The sequence below is a fragment of the Cuculus canorus genome, chromosome 10 (genome assembly GCF_017976375.1).
Source record: "Cuculus canorus isolate bCucCan1 chromosome 10, bCucCan1.pri, whole genome shotgun sequence".
In the NCBI taxonomy this organism is placed as follows: Eukaryota; Metazoa; Chordata; class Aves; order Cuculiformes; family Cuculidae; genus Cuculus; species Cuculus canorus.
Genome location: NC_071410.1, coordinates 557,683 through 573,348, shown reverse-complemented (window position 1 = coordinate 573,348; position 15,666 = coordinate 557,683). Strand labels below are relative to the sequence as shown.

At 53.8% G+C, this 15,666-nt stretch overlaps 1 protein-coding gene across 2 annotated transcripts in view; it reads left to right on the top strand.

The window, feature by feature from the left end:
* The window catches only part of OPHN1 (oligophrenin 1), a 57,570-nt gene that overhangs the window by 2,353 nt on the left and 39,551 nt on the right, over nt 1–15,666 (top strand). For both annotated transcript variants that reach the window (XM_054076076.1, XM_054076075.1), the window contains exon 2: nt 13,535–13,630. In XM_054076076.1, the coding sequence (XP_053932051.1) occupies nt 13,535–13,630 (96 nt within the window). The remainder of the gene's footprint in view (nt 1–13,534; nt 13,631–15,666) is intronic.

The following is a 15,666-nucleotide window of genomic DNA, read 5'->3' as shown; positions in this document are numbered from 1 at the left end:
CTGGTGGGCTCTTTGGTGGGGATGGAAGCGGCCAGACAAAGGGCTGGGGTGCATCGTGGTCTGGTGGGATGCAAACACACGCCTCCGTGCCAGTTCTGCAAGGAAAGAAAGACCGTTCCCCACTGAGGGAAAATAGTCTGCAGGGCTGTAGTGACCTGCGCAGACTTAAACATCTGAGACTGCTCAAAGTTTTCTTTTATTTTCCATTTGCTGAGTAATAGGAGGGAAAAAAATGAATGTGACATTATGTAGAGCTCTGCGGGACCCTGCACTGGGAGAAGCCGGGCAGTTTGAGTTGTCTGTGATCCAGGAGTGGGTGTGCTGTTCTGTTCTGTTCTTTGTTGCTGGTATTGCGTGAAATTGCCTGGCCAGTTAAGGTGTCCCAGCCTACCTGCTGGGCTGTAAATCAGTAGGAGCTTTCTAGCAAAGTCTCTAGAAGCTAAAAAATGGAAAAAACCACTCATGATCACTTATTGTGGCAGCAGCACAAGCCAGGCATCCTATCTCCAAGAAGTGCTGCTTGGCTGAGTTCTATTTGGAGATTTTTGGATGGTTTTTGCCTTTTTCATAGCCCGTTTGCTGGTGGATTAATTCATCCTAATCATATTTGTAGCAAATTAGTGTGTGAACTTGAGTACAGATTTGTGGAATGAACCATTCAGGTGCTGTGGAATTGTGAATGCTCCACATGAAGCACTTCCAGGGGTACAGGTCTGGCTGGTAGGGGCGCTCCTTTAATTAAACAGATTCCTTGTTTCACAAATGCACGTCCTCCCTCTGTTTCCCAGATTGAAACCCATTGGTGGTGGTGGGCAGCGATGGGAATCGCTGCAAGGGTGGCCGGGATGTGCCTCAGGAGCAGTTCTAAGGCAGTGAGGGCCTCCTCGGAGAATTCCGTTGATCTGGGTGAGGTGTTTAGTCCCCATCCCCAAGTGGTTTTCCTGGCATCCGTGTGTGGTGCAGACACCCAACGCTTCCTCCAGGAGAGGAGTGAGGGCTTGGGGGACCCTGCTTCTGGGTGCCTACCTGCTGTCTTTGAGGAGACACGAGGCGAGTCCACCTTCCTGCTAGAGATGCCATGGTGTGGAGATCTGCCAGGGGTCTGTTTGTGACACAGCTCAGGAGCATTGCTGGGGCCAGCTGCTGAGCCGAATCTGATGCTCCTGGGCTCCCAGATGGAGAAGCTGGGGCAGCAGGGACCCGTGGTGGGAGGATGTGAGAAATCCATCCACTCCTGAGCTGCTGCTCCTCTGCAGGATTCTGCCAACTTCAGCTTCCCTTCAATGTTTCCAATGAAAAGCTGCACTGCCCTTCCCATTCCCCTCCCCATCGCAGGGAAGGGCTGGAGCCCTGGCTGGTAAGTGCTTTCCCAGGCAGCAGGGCTTCCTCACCTCTTGCTCCCATGCCCAGAGGAGCCACAGGGAGAGCTCTGCCCGGCATAGTTGTTTGGGGGCCAGATGGGACCCATCCTTGGCAAGCCCTGCCTCTCTTGGGTCTGTGATGGAGCAGTGCCAGGAGCAGCTCCCTGAGAGCGGGCTGAAGGAAGGGGGCAGCAGCCGTGGCCAGTGCCACTCCAAGCACACGCATCGAGGGAGCCTTATCTGGGGCTGCAGGAACCCCCCAGCTCACACCAAAGGGAAGGCGTGCATGTGTGGTTTTGGTTGTGCCGTCCTGCTCCGAGGAGACAGCAGGCAGTAAAAGGGGCTCAGCTGCCCTGGGACGCTGCCTGCCTCGGTTTCTCCTTCTGCAGGACTGCCAGCGCTTCAAGGCTTTGCCTGGTGTGGGGCTGTTACCACAGTGAGGGATGTGCCTTGTGCTTTAAACTCCTCTTGCCTGCCAAGAGGAGCTGGTTCCACCCCACCCACCCAGCTCTGACACGGCAGATCAATAAAATACTGTGGCTGAAGCCTTCCTGAGTGCCATGCACTCCCCGCATCCCGGTGTGGGTCCTCACGCCATCCCAGCCACACGGCTGCTGCTTGTAAGTGTGAGTTTTTCTCTGACTGACAAAACCCCACCAGGCGACTGTACATGGGGCACCGTGCGCTGAGTAAGCGTGGGGTGGGGCCAAAAGAGAAATTAAACTGACTGAAGCACAGGAAAATATTGTTCATTTGTAATATTCTTGAGCATGAAAGTCACCGATAGCGAGTGTATTACTGCGAGACTGAAATGGAAGTTATTTTTGTTGTAAAGTTGGCTGCATACCTTCTTTTTTGTGCCGGGAGCATGCAGAGTCGTGGCAGTGCCAAGTGATGATGTTGGTCCCATACATTGAGCTACTGGGGCTGAAGCCTGCGTGGCAGTGGCCTGGCCCTGGTGGGATGGAGGGGGGCTGGAGGTCAGCCTTCCTCCCTGGGGCGGCCAGCCAGCATCTTCCTTGGTGTTCTGTAAGCCAGGGCAGCCCTGGGGCTGCTTCTCTCACCCCTGAAAGCTGGGCTCAGTGCTCCTTGCTGGCACCCAGTTTACAAGGTCTGCCTTGCTTGGACCGTGCTGGGCCGGTGTCCGTCCATCCCCGCAGACTGGTGTCCATCCCCAGCAGCAGCTTGGCTGTGTCCCAGCGTCCACAGCCCCGTGCCATGGTGGGCAGCACTGGTGTCATAGACAAGATTCGCTGCAGGCTGCACACTGGAGGCCACGAGCACGGCTGTCAGGAGTAGGTGGCTCTTTAGCATCATGGTTGTTGTAAGAATGGCTCCATCACAGCGTTTTCTTTCTGTGGCTCAGTATGTTGGGATTTTTGGAATCTCTCCTTGCTGCAATGTGTGTGGTAATGCAAACCCGTCAGTTTCTCTCTGGTCTTTGATCTTCCTTTGCCATTATACATCAAATGGAGCTTGAGAAATGCTGAGCTGAGGCTTTTTTCATTGATGTACAAGTGCTGCAATGGTGTAAACGGTCCTTTGAAGCTGGAAGAGCTTTGAGCTCTCATGCAAATGTTGTCTATGTGGTTTTGAACTTGATTTCTGGATTGCATAAAGCTTTGCAGATCGCTTCTGACTTTGCATGTCGCTCACTGGCCTCCCCTGGCAGTGCCAGTGGTTTATCCTGGAAGGATAACACAATAAAGGAATGCATGGAGGTGTCACTGCCTGCAAAGCACCCGTCAGTCTGTAATGAAAGGGGTTGGGTGGGCAGGGAAGACCCCACTGTCGTCCGGCACTGTGCCCTGTGTGGGGGAATTCACTTGTGGGCTCGGGCAACTCTGTGGTCCTCAGCATGGCAGACCTGCTCCCAGCAGGTTTTTGTGCTGTTGTCAGAGGTGCTTTAGGGTTCCTGGAGCATAGGAAAGCGGAGTGTCCACAGAAGGTGGTATTTCAGTGAGTTTAGAGCAGCACTGGTGTGGCCCTTCTGCCCGGTTCCTGCAGACCCCATGTGCCGGTTGAAAGGCTTCAATCTGTTACTCCAGTCTGTTAGAGCCCGGTATTGGAGTTTGCCGATGTCCAAACAAACCTCAGGCTTCTCTGGAAAATGGGGAAGAAGAGTGAGCCTGTCCCACGCTGCCCTTCTGCTGGCACACAAAGACTGCAGCTTTCCAGGCAAACATTAGCTCTGCACTCACAGCAGAGCTTGGCATCGAGAGCCTGCAGTAAAAATATCCTGTCCCACAAAGACAGCTTAGTTGTGAGCCAGCATATGGCACATTAACGAAGATGCGCACCGAAAACAGCCATGAGGATGCACAGAGGCCTTCTATCTAATGGAAGTGGTCCGGTACAGCCGGGAATTGAGTCCAAGCCAGACTCGTGAGCAGTTTCTCTGATACCCTGGTGAGGCGAGCGTGAGGAGGCTGCTCCTGAGCCCTGGGCCAGTAACGCAGCTGCTGTTGAGCGGATCTGACCAGCTGAGAGCTGCTCTTCTGCCCTCTTCTTTCTTCTCTGGTTGTATCCATGCCCTGTCCTGATGCTGCGACCCAGCGACAGGCAGTACTGAGCCTTGACTCGAGCGGATGCAGGACCAGACCCTGGACCAGTAGGCACAGCTCTCAAACCAAAGAATTGGCCCTGGCTGGGTCACATCAGCTGAATGAAGGCTTGGTGGTGTCGTTAGCTTGGCCAGTCTGCGTCCCTGCTTCTGGAGATAGCAGATGGTGTTTGTCGTTACTTCAGCTTCGGAGGAACCTGAGCCCGGAGCTGCAGATTGAGCGAGTGGCTGGAGTGGGGCTGAGTTCAGCTGGGCATTAGCCCCACTGCCTCATCTGTCACCTTCCGAATGAGGGAGGCTGGGGAGAGCGACACCGAGGAGGAACAGAGACACGGATCTGTTGGTTGTCCACTGACGCTTTCCCACTGGAGCATCACTGAAATCTCTTGTTTCACAGCAGACCTGGTTTTCCCTGTGCTGGTGGCACTGGTAGGAGCTGCCTTGGGCTGACTTGCCCGAAGGGGACAGCTTGCTGCTGCTGGGACGCCTTCTCCTGGAGCACACTGCACCGTAACAGCAAACATTCAGCTCTTTCTGGGCTTCAGCGGGGGAAAAATGACTTGCTGGAAAATCCATCACTCCCCTCTAGCAATAATGTGTTCTCCCTGTACTTGTCCGCTCGTTGCTGCTCTTCTCGGGCCTCTCGGGGGATTCATCCAGGAAGGGCTCCAATTACTGCTGATAACTTTTAACATTTTCTCCTGACTTCTCAGCACCAGTTGTCTGAAGAGACATTTTGGGGTGATGTTGTGGGGACCTCAAAACCTTCTAGACCTGAACTGATCACTCTCGCTAACTGTAACTCATTTAGCCAGGAACCAGGGCCTTTACAGAAGAGAAGCATGCAGTAATAGAACAACAATGTCTCCTTGAGGATTTGGAGACCCGTGTGCTCCTGCGTATCCCTGCTACAGTGCTGCAGGCTGTGGTTTGCACCAACATTTGGCAAAGGTGACAGCAGGAACACCTGGAAGCTGTTCACACAGAGGCTTTGGAAGGCTTTGAGCAGATAAACTCTGTGTGTGGGAGAGACCACAGCATTCTGCAGCGTTGGTAACACACAGCGCTATCTGCAGAAGCGATACTGGAAGTACTCTGGCGTCCTTGACCTAATAGAATGCACATAGCAATATCTACCAGATGTGATTCCTTCCACTGGAAAATATCGCATCACCTTTTTTTCCCCCTCTGTGGGCTGGTGTCTGTGCCTTTCGGCAGAGCAGGATTACAAATTCCCATCCCCTGCAGCCACTCTGAAGTAATGCTCAACTCACAAAGAAAGGTTCTGTGAGTGTGTGCATGTCAATGCCGGGGGCTTCAGCTCACGTACCGCCAGCACCGCTCTGCGCATGCATGCTGCGATGTCCTCAGGACAGGTGGGAAGAGGGGAGTCTCTGCAGCCGACAGACGAAGCAGGTCATTTTCCAGGACTGTAGACTCTATGCACAGAATCCAAGACCCTGAGTTGGAGCCAATCTAAACCAGACATGCGCTATCCCAGAATTAAGAAACTGTAGTAGAATAAGGAACAAAAAAAAAGCCCTCCACAAAGCCAGCCCTCCCCCAACCACCAAATCCATATCTGCAGATGCAGGCAGGAAAGACAAGGAACGCACACAGTATCTGCCTTCCCCAGTTGCGAGGCGTATCCGTATCCCACCCCTTGTTTCACCCCAGTTGCGAGGCGTATCTGTATCCCACCCCTTGTTTTGGGCTCACTGATGTGTGTTGGTTTGATTTTGCCCCAGGCCAGAGCAGTTTGCTCGCCCTGCCTGTTGGTGCTGTCCTGTTTGTTTGGCCGTGTGGCTGCCGCCCTGGCTCGGCGTCGGTGGCTCCCACGGGAGCTGCAGGCTCTGTGGGGAGCGCCTGGATGGTCTTGCACCTCTCCCTACATCAGCTGAGTCTGCCCACCCATCCAGGGTGGCGGGGTCTCCAGCAGCCTCTCCAGGAGCTGCTGGCTTCTGCTTGGTTCGCTGATATGAAGCCTGGGGCAGAAATGTTGCCCAGGGTTGCTTCCTGCAGAGCCGGGCATCCTATAGCTCCTGTGGGAGCCACCAGTGCCAAGCCCTGGGCCAGCTTAACCCAAAACAATGCACAGTACTTTGTGAGGGCTTTTTCCAGCCCCATCATCACCTCAGTGTGCTGCCTGAGGACTCAGCTGCATGCGCCAGCGCAAAGGGCCAGGGCAAGAGGTTGTTGCTTTCATGTGTTTAAGTATACTTTTCCTTCTGCCATGCATGAGACACGCAGAGAGCTTTCATCCATCCTCTCCTGCTTTCCTGGCTCCTTCCGTGGGAGAATGTGGGTGTTTGCCATGTTTTGCAACCTGTCTGACAGCCCACAGGCTCACAGCAGCCCTGCTGCTGACAAAAGAGTTTCTTCCTGAGTCACGTGTGGAGACTCAGCTTTCCTGCCTTTTTCCTTGAGAAATTTTTGGAACATGTTAATTTTAGCACCCTCACCCAGTGGGAGGTGTCCCTGCCTGTGGAGGGGGCTGGAACCGGATGGGTTTTAAGGTCCTCCCAGTCCAAACCATCCTATGGTTCTATGATCTATTAATTATGTTGGTCTCGTGTTCACACACAGGCATTTCCCGGGTGGCTTCTGTCCTGCTGCATGCCAGCCTGGCTCCGTGGAGCGGCAACAGCAGCCCTGCTTGTTGCACAGCCAGACACCGCCCTGCGGCACGGTCCTGGCTGCGCTGCTGCTCAGCCCCTTGCCACTTTGGACCCGCCCGGAGAACACAGTCTGGCACCGATCTCTGGTGCCCAGCTGTGGGTCCACTCGGCATGGAGCTGCTGGTGTGCCAAGTTTCCCATGGGGAGAGGGGTGAGAGCGTGCCGGGGGTGCTGGGCTGCGGTGCCGCCGCTGCTGGGAGTGCTGCCTCTCAGCTCGGGCTGTCACAAGCACAAAGCTTGTGTGCAGTGAGGTTTATAGAAGAAAAGGACAAACTCCCCTGTGCAGCAGCGCTGTTTATAGACCTTGAACGTGCCAGAGGGAATGCTGGTGACACTCAGCAGGTGGCAGGTATTCAAGTATTTTCCTTGCTGAGCATTAAACAAAGGTTGCAAATTGTGTAAACCAGGATTTTGAGTTTCCAACGCTTATGAGAAAAAAATGCTTTTAGAAACTTCTCATTCAGGTTTGGGGATGGTGAACTTGGCTTTAGTTTTGCCTTGCAGCCTCCTCACCACTGCTGGCTGAGCTTCTCCTTCAGGAGCAGTGATTCCCAGGCTGTGCTGGCTTTTCCCTTCTGGGACTCATTCCAACACTGCCCTGTGCCTGGTGTCCTTTCTGTCACCGATTTCTCTGTGCAGGTGAATGTGCAGTCACGGTTGTTCAGTGACGATAAGAGCAGCTAAGCAGCCTGAGATAAAGCTTGTAAACATGAGTGGAGAATTCAGGTTGCTCTCTGCAGGCTGTTCTGCCTCCTTTTTATCCTGTTCTTCCAGCCAAGACTGTTTGTGAAGTGCTGAGGGTAGATATTTTTAAAACAACAGCAGTTTTACTAACCTTGCTAAATCCTGTAGCAGTGTAAATGGAGCATGTGGGACGTGTCCTGTTTCTGTGCCATCAGCTAATGGATTAGGGACCTGTCTGGGATCCTTTGTGGCACAGGCACAGAGCAGGACCCTCGAGTCTTCGTGGACTGTAGGTCTTGCAGAGATGCCCAGAGGCAGGGTAGCTCCCAGCAAAGCCCACCCAGTGGAGCTCCATGGAGCAGGTGGGTTTGGGCACCCCGGTGCTGGTCAGGCGAAGGTGCCCGGGGATGCTCCCAGATGGTGCCAGCTGGCACAGGACTGGCCATGTCCACACTGGCAGCAGCTCCCAGGCCTGGAGCAGGAGCCATGCGGATTCCTGCCGGTGCTGAGCCACTTTGGATGGCTCATAAGCTGCTTGCAAGCTTTCCCCTTGCATGGCGTATGACTCATCGCCCTCCTGCCTGGCCTTCTCTGTGCCCTTATCTAAGGAAACTCTGAAATCATCGTGAGCTGGGAGCTGGGGGAGCAAGCTGCTGGCTGCGCTCACTCACTGAAGCCGCCCGCAAAAGCACTTGGTTTTTGCTTGCCTGGACCCTGCCGGGGAAGGGTGGCTGCTGGAAAGCTGGAATGAGATGCATCCGATGGCTCCGCAGATCTGAAGATATCTCTGTGGGGATTGCTGATGCTCTGCCCCGGATAAGAGGCTGTTGTTTTCATGTTTGTTTTCCCTGTGTTCGTACTGGTTGTACAGCAGGGAGCCACGGCTCTTGGAGCACACCCTCTACTGCTGCTTGCGCCAAAGCAGCTGTGCCAAAAGCTCACTCCACTGCGCTCGGAGCCAGTGAGCTCTGGGCGGCCCGAAGCGCAGCAAGGATTTGTGCAGCTCTGCCCTGCCCTTACCCACCAGCCGCTTTGCAGGAGGGATCCTGATGCCCCCTGGGTGTGGGTTGCTTCCTCAGCATCTCGCTTCCCGAGGGAGGAGAAAATTCATCTGCTTCCCATAGCTCAGCTTTTTGGAGTTTATTTGATTTTTTCAAAGAGTCTGTTCTTTATTCATCATTCCTACGCCCTGTCCCCAGGGGTGGGGAGGGCTGTGAGAAAGGGCGACTGGCCTCTGTGTGTATAAATAGGGGTGTAAATGGGTGCAGCACATAGAGCTCACCCTACTTAGCACCTCTCGTTGTGCGAGGGGAGGTTTAAATTGAATATGAGGAAAATTTCTTTACTGAAAGAGAGTTGAAGCCCTGGCAGAGGCTGCACAGGGCAGTGGTGGAGTCCCCAACCCTGGAGGGATTAAAAAAACATGTAGATGTGGCACTTCAGGACATGATTCAATTGACACAGTGGGGTTGGACTGGATGAGCTCAAAGATCTTTTCCAACCCTAATGATTTTATGATTTTTCTTCCATCTGCGTACTTGCTTGAGTTACAACCCCGATGCCCACAGCGCTGCCCAGCCACAGCACACGGGAAGCTTTCCTGTGGAGCCGGGCAGTGTTCCCCTCGCGCTGTGGCTCTCAGCAGGCTTTCCATTGGTCGCTTGAGTTTATTCTGCTCCAGGGCAGCACTGAGCCATTCGCTGTGTGGTGACGGTTTGGACACCAGCTGGGCTGGAATTCATGCGGACGTAGCGGCAGCCAGCCCCACCGCTGGGTTCTGGCCCATGGGGACCATGGCTGTGGCAGTGTTACCGCCTCGGTGAATCTGCTCTGCTCTGCAACCCTTTCAGCATTTGTTCAAGTCCTGTTGAGCAGCTTGGAGCGGAATCCTACCACTTGGCCAAACGTGTTGTGTGCCATCTCCTAAAGCTTTGCTGCAAGCACAGAGAATCCCCGGGAAGCGGTGGCCGGGTACCACATCCACAGCCTCGTCTCTGGGGTGGCAGTGTGGATGCACTCCATCTCCATGATGCAACTCCCTGGGAAATTCTTCAGTGGGAGTCGCTAACAATTTGCACATTCTTTTCCCTTCAGGGATCACAGCTCTCTCTTTTGCGTGATGCAGGGGAAAATGATTTCGCTCGTGTTCTGCATGTCCTGTTGCTCCACCCTCCACAAGGAAAGAGAAAAAATCCCTTAGTGACCAGGCTTTGGGAAGAAATTTGATTGCATCCTCAGCTGCTGCACATCAGGGTCTGGCAGCACCTCCCTGAAAAAAATGGATTTCAGAGTTAAGATCCTAACCCTAAAATCTGTCCTTTGCTTAAAACATTCTTATTTAAGTACAGGATGAACTCCTCTTTTGTCTGCTTATTTGGAAGAAATCAAAGTGTGTGGCTGGCTTAATGTTTCTGTTTTCAAGCTGAAGAAGAGGAAAGCAAAATCCAGCAGTGGAGCTCCTCCTTACCTTTGGTCTCTATTTGTGTTGTCATAGCTCAAAATCAGTTTGGATTTTCCTTATTTTTCTAATTTTTAAGTAAGATGTTGGCAATTACAGAAAGTCACGAGGATAGGCTGTGGAAGTTGCTGGTGAGCTGCTCTGTGCAGGACATCTCCGCGCTGCTGTGCATTGCTCTGACGGGTGCAGAAGCTTGATTTGGGAGCAAGTTGTTCTCGCGGCAGCCTCTGGCTGCTCTTCCCCTGACTGCTTGTGCATCAGGGCAGGTAAAGTCCCTTCTGGCATTCCCATCCAGACCAGGGCGTCTCGTCCCCTTCCTGGGGACAGAACGTGTCAGGGACGCTGTGGGCTGGTTGGGTCTAGCTGTCTTCTCCCTCTTTGTCCTTAGCCCTGGTTGGAGTCGAGTTAAATCAAGAATGCTTTACACTAGCGATGTGGCTGGCTGATGACTGCTGTGGTGGTGGGCAGCGGGGAGCACAGCACTGATTAGAGGTGTGCATCTGGGGCATCCGGAGCATCGCAGGCCTTCAAGTGGCAGCTCCCTGAGCATGCATGGGGCTGCGTCTGGCCCATGGCAGTGATTTCCTTCTGGTTTAAATTCTAACCAGCGAGGGGAAAGCAGAACTGTGCCCAGTTTGGGGCTCCAGGCTGGGATCTTTTTCAGCAGCCCGTGGTTTTTGCAAAGACAAGAAGATCTTCTTGTTGCTCATCTTGGGTGACCTGGGTTTGCTGTGACTGCTTGAAACAAGAACTGAGCGGGCATGGGGTGCATCCTTCAGTAGCTGTGGTCCCTGGAGGTGTGTTTGGACGTGCAGAGACACAACCCCGAGTTCTTTGTGTGCAGCCGCAGCAGAGCATGGCTGCCGCTCCCTGCCTCCCTCCGGCCGGGCACGGCTCGGCTGGGCTGTGCAGGGAGATGGGACTTCATGGTCACTGGAAGAGTGAATTATTGCAACCACAGAGTGTGAAAGCTGGCATCGCTTGCTGAACACTGTAGGGAGTCCTAGAAGATCCATAATCGAATGCATTTTGGAGCATTTCCATGGAAACGGGCTGAGCTGTACCAAGAGCAGGAAGGGTCCTTGGGGCTGGTGGGTGGTGGTGAGGCTTTGTGAGTTCTTTGCAGTGATGTCCCTGGCTTGGAAGCACACATTATTCCTTCCACAGGCATTCCTGCTGCTGTGTGAGCAGGGCAGATCCTACAGCCACCCTCTCCAGCCTCCCTTCTGCCAGGATCTGGGTGTGCACAGTGGGGATATTTGGCAGCTGTGTGTTTGTATCAGGGGGAAAAAACTTCTGAGTGCCTGTTAAAACGAGGGAGTATATGGGTTTATCTCTTCCAGCACGGGGATGTAGCCTCATTTTTCCATGCAGCTGATCTCTTCCTGCCCAGCTCCAGGGACTGCAGTGTCCTTCCTGCTGTCGAGCTGCTTTCCTGCAGCTGCGGCTCATCTCTCTCCCTTTCCCTACCCCCTGGTGTCCCCATGCCGCTGTTCTGGTGTCAGTGGGAGAAGGCACAGCTTTCCCGCCTGGGGTCTCTGGCTGGAAATGCTTTGCATGGGGCCCTGGTGCTGTCCTGGCTGCTGGACCCCACTGGACACAGCCCTCAAATGTGTTCTTGGTGGCTGTGCCGTGGCAGGTTCTGCTACCAGTCACCCCAGTAAATGCCCCATCATTATGGGAACACCCTCAGTCCCACAGCAGCGCCTGATGCTGTGTGTCCTGTGTGTGTCTGTATGGTTTGTCAGAAGCCAGTGTTCAGCCAAGGCTTTGTACGTGTAGGAGGATGAGTCGTGCTCCTCCAGAAGAGCCTGCTTTCCATTAACGCTCCTCCGGAGCCACGCCAGGCACTGGAGCCCTGGCTCTCCTTCCAGCTTCTCCTTTCCTTTCCTAACCCTACAGCTCCCACAGATGTTTCCCTGCATTGCGGTCTGTGCATGGCATCCTGGTGACTCCTGGGCTGTCTTGGGTGGCCATCCCGGAATGGGACAATGGGAATGGCTGTCTGAGCAATGGTCTTAGCAACGGGGTGGATGCACACAGTCACTGCTCACAGCCGGGGCTCCTTGCACCCGCCTTTGCTGAAGATGAGGATGAGGAAGGCTCCCCAAAAGTAAAAACATTCTGTATCCCAAGCAAAACCAAGCAAGACTGGACTAATGAAGGGTGCTCATCTTTTTGCCGCTGCTAAGCCCAGGTGAGCTGTGGTTTTCAGCACATCCACCTGGATTTCCTTCAGCCGGACGATGGCAAATAAACTCTGAAGGCAACAATGTTTTGAAAGGAAAAGGTAATAGAAGTCACTGATGCTGCTTCTTTTTTTTCTATTTAAAATCTAGTCTGTTTGGCTTTTTTGAAGCCTTCTCTGCTCTTGTCCTGCCCCGCAGTTCCTATAAAACGCAAAAGGCAGCAGCTCGCTGAGGACCATTTCTCTGATGCCGGGGCCAAGCGCTGGGCTGACACCTGGCATGGAAAAATGCTGCACACAAACCTGTTGTGAGTGGGATTGGTGTGTGCAGCCGTGCTCCCGGGCACACACAGCCAGAGCTGGCACCATGTCACCAGCACACGTGGAGGGGGATGGAGGGATGCCGAACAGAGGGATGGACACCAACCAGATCGGGTAGGGGCAGCGATGGACCCGGTGCCATACTGAGGTGTAAGAGGGTTGGATGTGAGGGTCTGCGAGGGGCCCTGTTGCTGGGTCGAGGTGGGCATTTAAATGGGTGGCTGAAGTTAACCCACGAATAAATGTGGCTGAAGTTGACCCATGAATAAGTGTGGTTGAGGAGTAAGGAAGGGCTGGGCAGAGGCCAGCAGCAGCATCCGGGGAAGGTGATGAGGTTTACAGGGGACAAACAAAGATTCCCCTGAATGACAACGCAACGGGAGCCTCGGACCCAAAGCAACGCTGCGGGCACTGAGGGTGGATTATTCGCTGAGGGTTTCCATCAAATCAATGGCATCGTTCTGTGCTGGAGTTCACACATTTACGTGCTCTCAGCCCCAAACCACCCCCCCCCGGCAGCTGTGCTTAAATAGCGACATTCAGGGCTGAATCTGCCCATTCAGGAGGAGAGGTTTGACCCGTCGGAGGGGAGACTGAAGGCGGCTTTTGAGGGGAGAGTGGGGCTGTGCTTCAGGGCTGAGGACCAGGCTGTCCTTGCCTGCCACGTGGCTCGGGGCTTCTATGGTGCTCCTGGCTCTGGGACGGAAATGCGGAGCAAGCTGGGAACCTGTCAGGGTCCCATGCAGGCCACTTGTTTGCATTTCCCAATATCCTGGTCACAAAGCATTGTCTCCAGTGCATCCCCACAGAGGAGCCCAGGGACTGTGTCTATTGCCAGAATCCAAAAGTGGGGAAAACAGCAATGTAAATCGAAGTATTCAAATATTCCTTTGCTCTTGTTTTGCTGTCCACATCCTGCTTCCCTGTGGTGGTGGGCACTGCATTTAAAGCTGCAGGTTTTCCTGCAGGGGACACACGTTGGTGTCTGTCCCTGCCCACAGCGGGACACAAGGCTGCCACTCGGCCATTTGTCTGATTTGATGCTTCCATTGCTGGTGCTGAGGCATCAGTAATGCTGAGAAAGAAAAGGAAAACAGAACAAATGCCCTGTGCAGCCTCCAATGGTTGTTAGCATTGCAGCATTTTCCAAAGTGCTTAAAGTCACGATGCCCGTGGATTTTCTAACCACTTCACCATCTTTCTGCTCCATTCAGATGAAGTTTCTGCTCTTCCTGTGTAACAACTTAAAACACGCAGCCTTATCGCTCTCTCCTTTTCCAGGTTACTCATCGGCCGTACAGAAATTCTCTCAGACTCTGCAGTCCTTTCAGTTCGACTTTATTGGTGACACGCTAACAGATGATGAGATTAATATTGGTAAGTTTTCAGCTTTTTGATACAAACTTTCTGTCACTGAGGAAGTCTCTCCTTCCCTAGGAATCTGCCTGCGCTGATGGTGTTTAAGCAGCATCAGGAGCTGGGTTCCTCAGATGTCAGGCAGCTATTCCATAGCGGATTTTACAGTGTTGAGCTTTCACGGATAGAATTTCACATTCCCAGTTCAGCAGATAATGTAAGAGGATTTCCATGGCTCTGGCCCTGCTCCGTGCTGCCAGGCACTGGGGAGGATGGTGGTGTGGAGCTGGCCTCCCAGCAGGTCCCACTTCCCAGTTCTGCGGGTAGACTGGGAGCATGCGTGCGTTGTTGTGTCTCCCGATCCAGGCGGGTGCTGCTCCCAAAGCTGCCTTTGCTCCACAGACAATGCGTTACAAAGACAAAGCTGCCCTGTGTGCCCTGAAAAGGGACCAGGCTGCAAACTGCTGGGGAAAAGGGATTGCTGGCTCTGTCATTGTGTGGCGAATGACCAGCAGGCTCTGCGCCCCGGGAGGGGAGCCGGTGGCACGTATGTTGTACTGCTCCACGCATCTGCTTTGGGATTAGCTAACCCGGAGACGGTTTATGTCCCTGCCAGCCTGAAGCAACTGTGCAGGCTACACAGCTGCACACAGGGAGCTGAACCAAACAGCCTGGGTGCCCTAAACCCAGCGTGGGGAAATTGATCCTGCTCTTGGGTTAGCAAGTGCTGTTGAATGGCTGGTGTTGGCTGTGGGTGCTGTGGTGGTGGCAGGGGTGCATCTGCAGGAGGATGACAGGAGATCCGCCGGCCCCAAGGATCTAACCTGGCCTGTAGCACAAAACAACCCCAGGGCACGTGCCTGCACTGAGGGGATGAGGCATCAGCCAAGCTGCTGCTGGGCACTGAATTCAGGGAAAAAACCACTCCCCGTCCCTTGTCAAGCTGTTGCTGAAGAGCGGCTGTGAGTGTGGCATTGCTGATGTTGGGGCTCTCAGCCTTCATGAAAGGGGAAGGAAGTAAAGCCTTTTCTTTGGGCTGTCTTATTTAAAGCACTTTAAAGTGGAGTGCAGCTCACCCTTCAAACTCTGATTTCCTTTATGGAAAGGCTCTAGGTGAAACCCCCTGGAAATGAGTCAGCCTCCAAATCCAATGGAAACAGAGGTGCTGAACATCCAAACACATCTGAATAAGGGATGGGAAATGTTGCCTTGTAAATGCCCCGAATCAAAAAGGGATTTGAAGCAAACAGCCGCCCAGGGAAAGGAGCTTCCATTCTCTCGTCTGGAAGGGACAAAGCTCTGATGTCCCGTGCCCCTGCACTGCCTCTCCACCTGCCTCTGTGCACTGGGTGCAGGAGCGGAGTGGAGCCTGCTGGTGGTGAGCCGGTGTGGTGTTGCTGTGGTAAGATGGTGTGGTGAGCCAGTGCGGCAAGCTGGTGTGGTGCGGCTGTGGCGAGCCACTGTGGGGGGACTGCGGTTAGCCGGTGTGCCGAGCCGGTGCAGTGAGACTGTGGTGAGCTGGTGTGGCAGGACTGCTAGTGCTCAGCAGATGAGGAAGACCACTGAAAACGGCAGAAGTTGCATGGGGAGACCGTGGGCAGAGGAGAACAAGAGGAAAATGTAAAACTCTGTGGTGAAAGGAGCCAGTTTCCCTACCTCTGTTTTTGCTGGGGAATATCTGGTTTGCTTTATCAGACAGAGGTCCCTGCTTTCCCTGTGTGAACCAGTCTGCCTCGGGTTCCTCCTCCAGCAACTCCTGCGGTGCCTGCTGAGGCTGAGCTGCGTTGCCAGGCTCCCTGGCTCCTGAAACAGCAGTGAGGTGCTGGCATCTCCGTAGCAACTTCCATCTCCTGTGAGGGTGCCAGAGACCTGCGTGGGAAACGAGGAGCTCGTTTGATGTGCAGGATATGGGAATGAAGGAAACCAGTCACAAGCACTTCTTATTGTGCTTCAGGGAACGTTTGATCCATAAGTACTGTGGATGGAGCACTGCTTCCTCTTCATGAAGGCAGAAAGCGGGCTGAGCGGCAGCAGTGGCCTTGGGCTGCAGGAGCGAG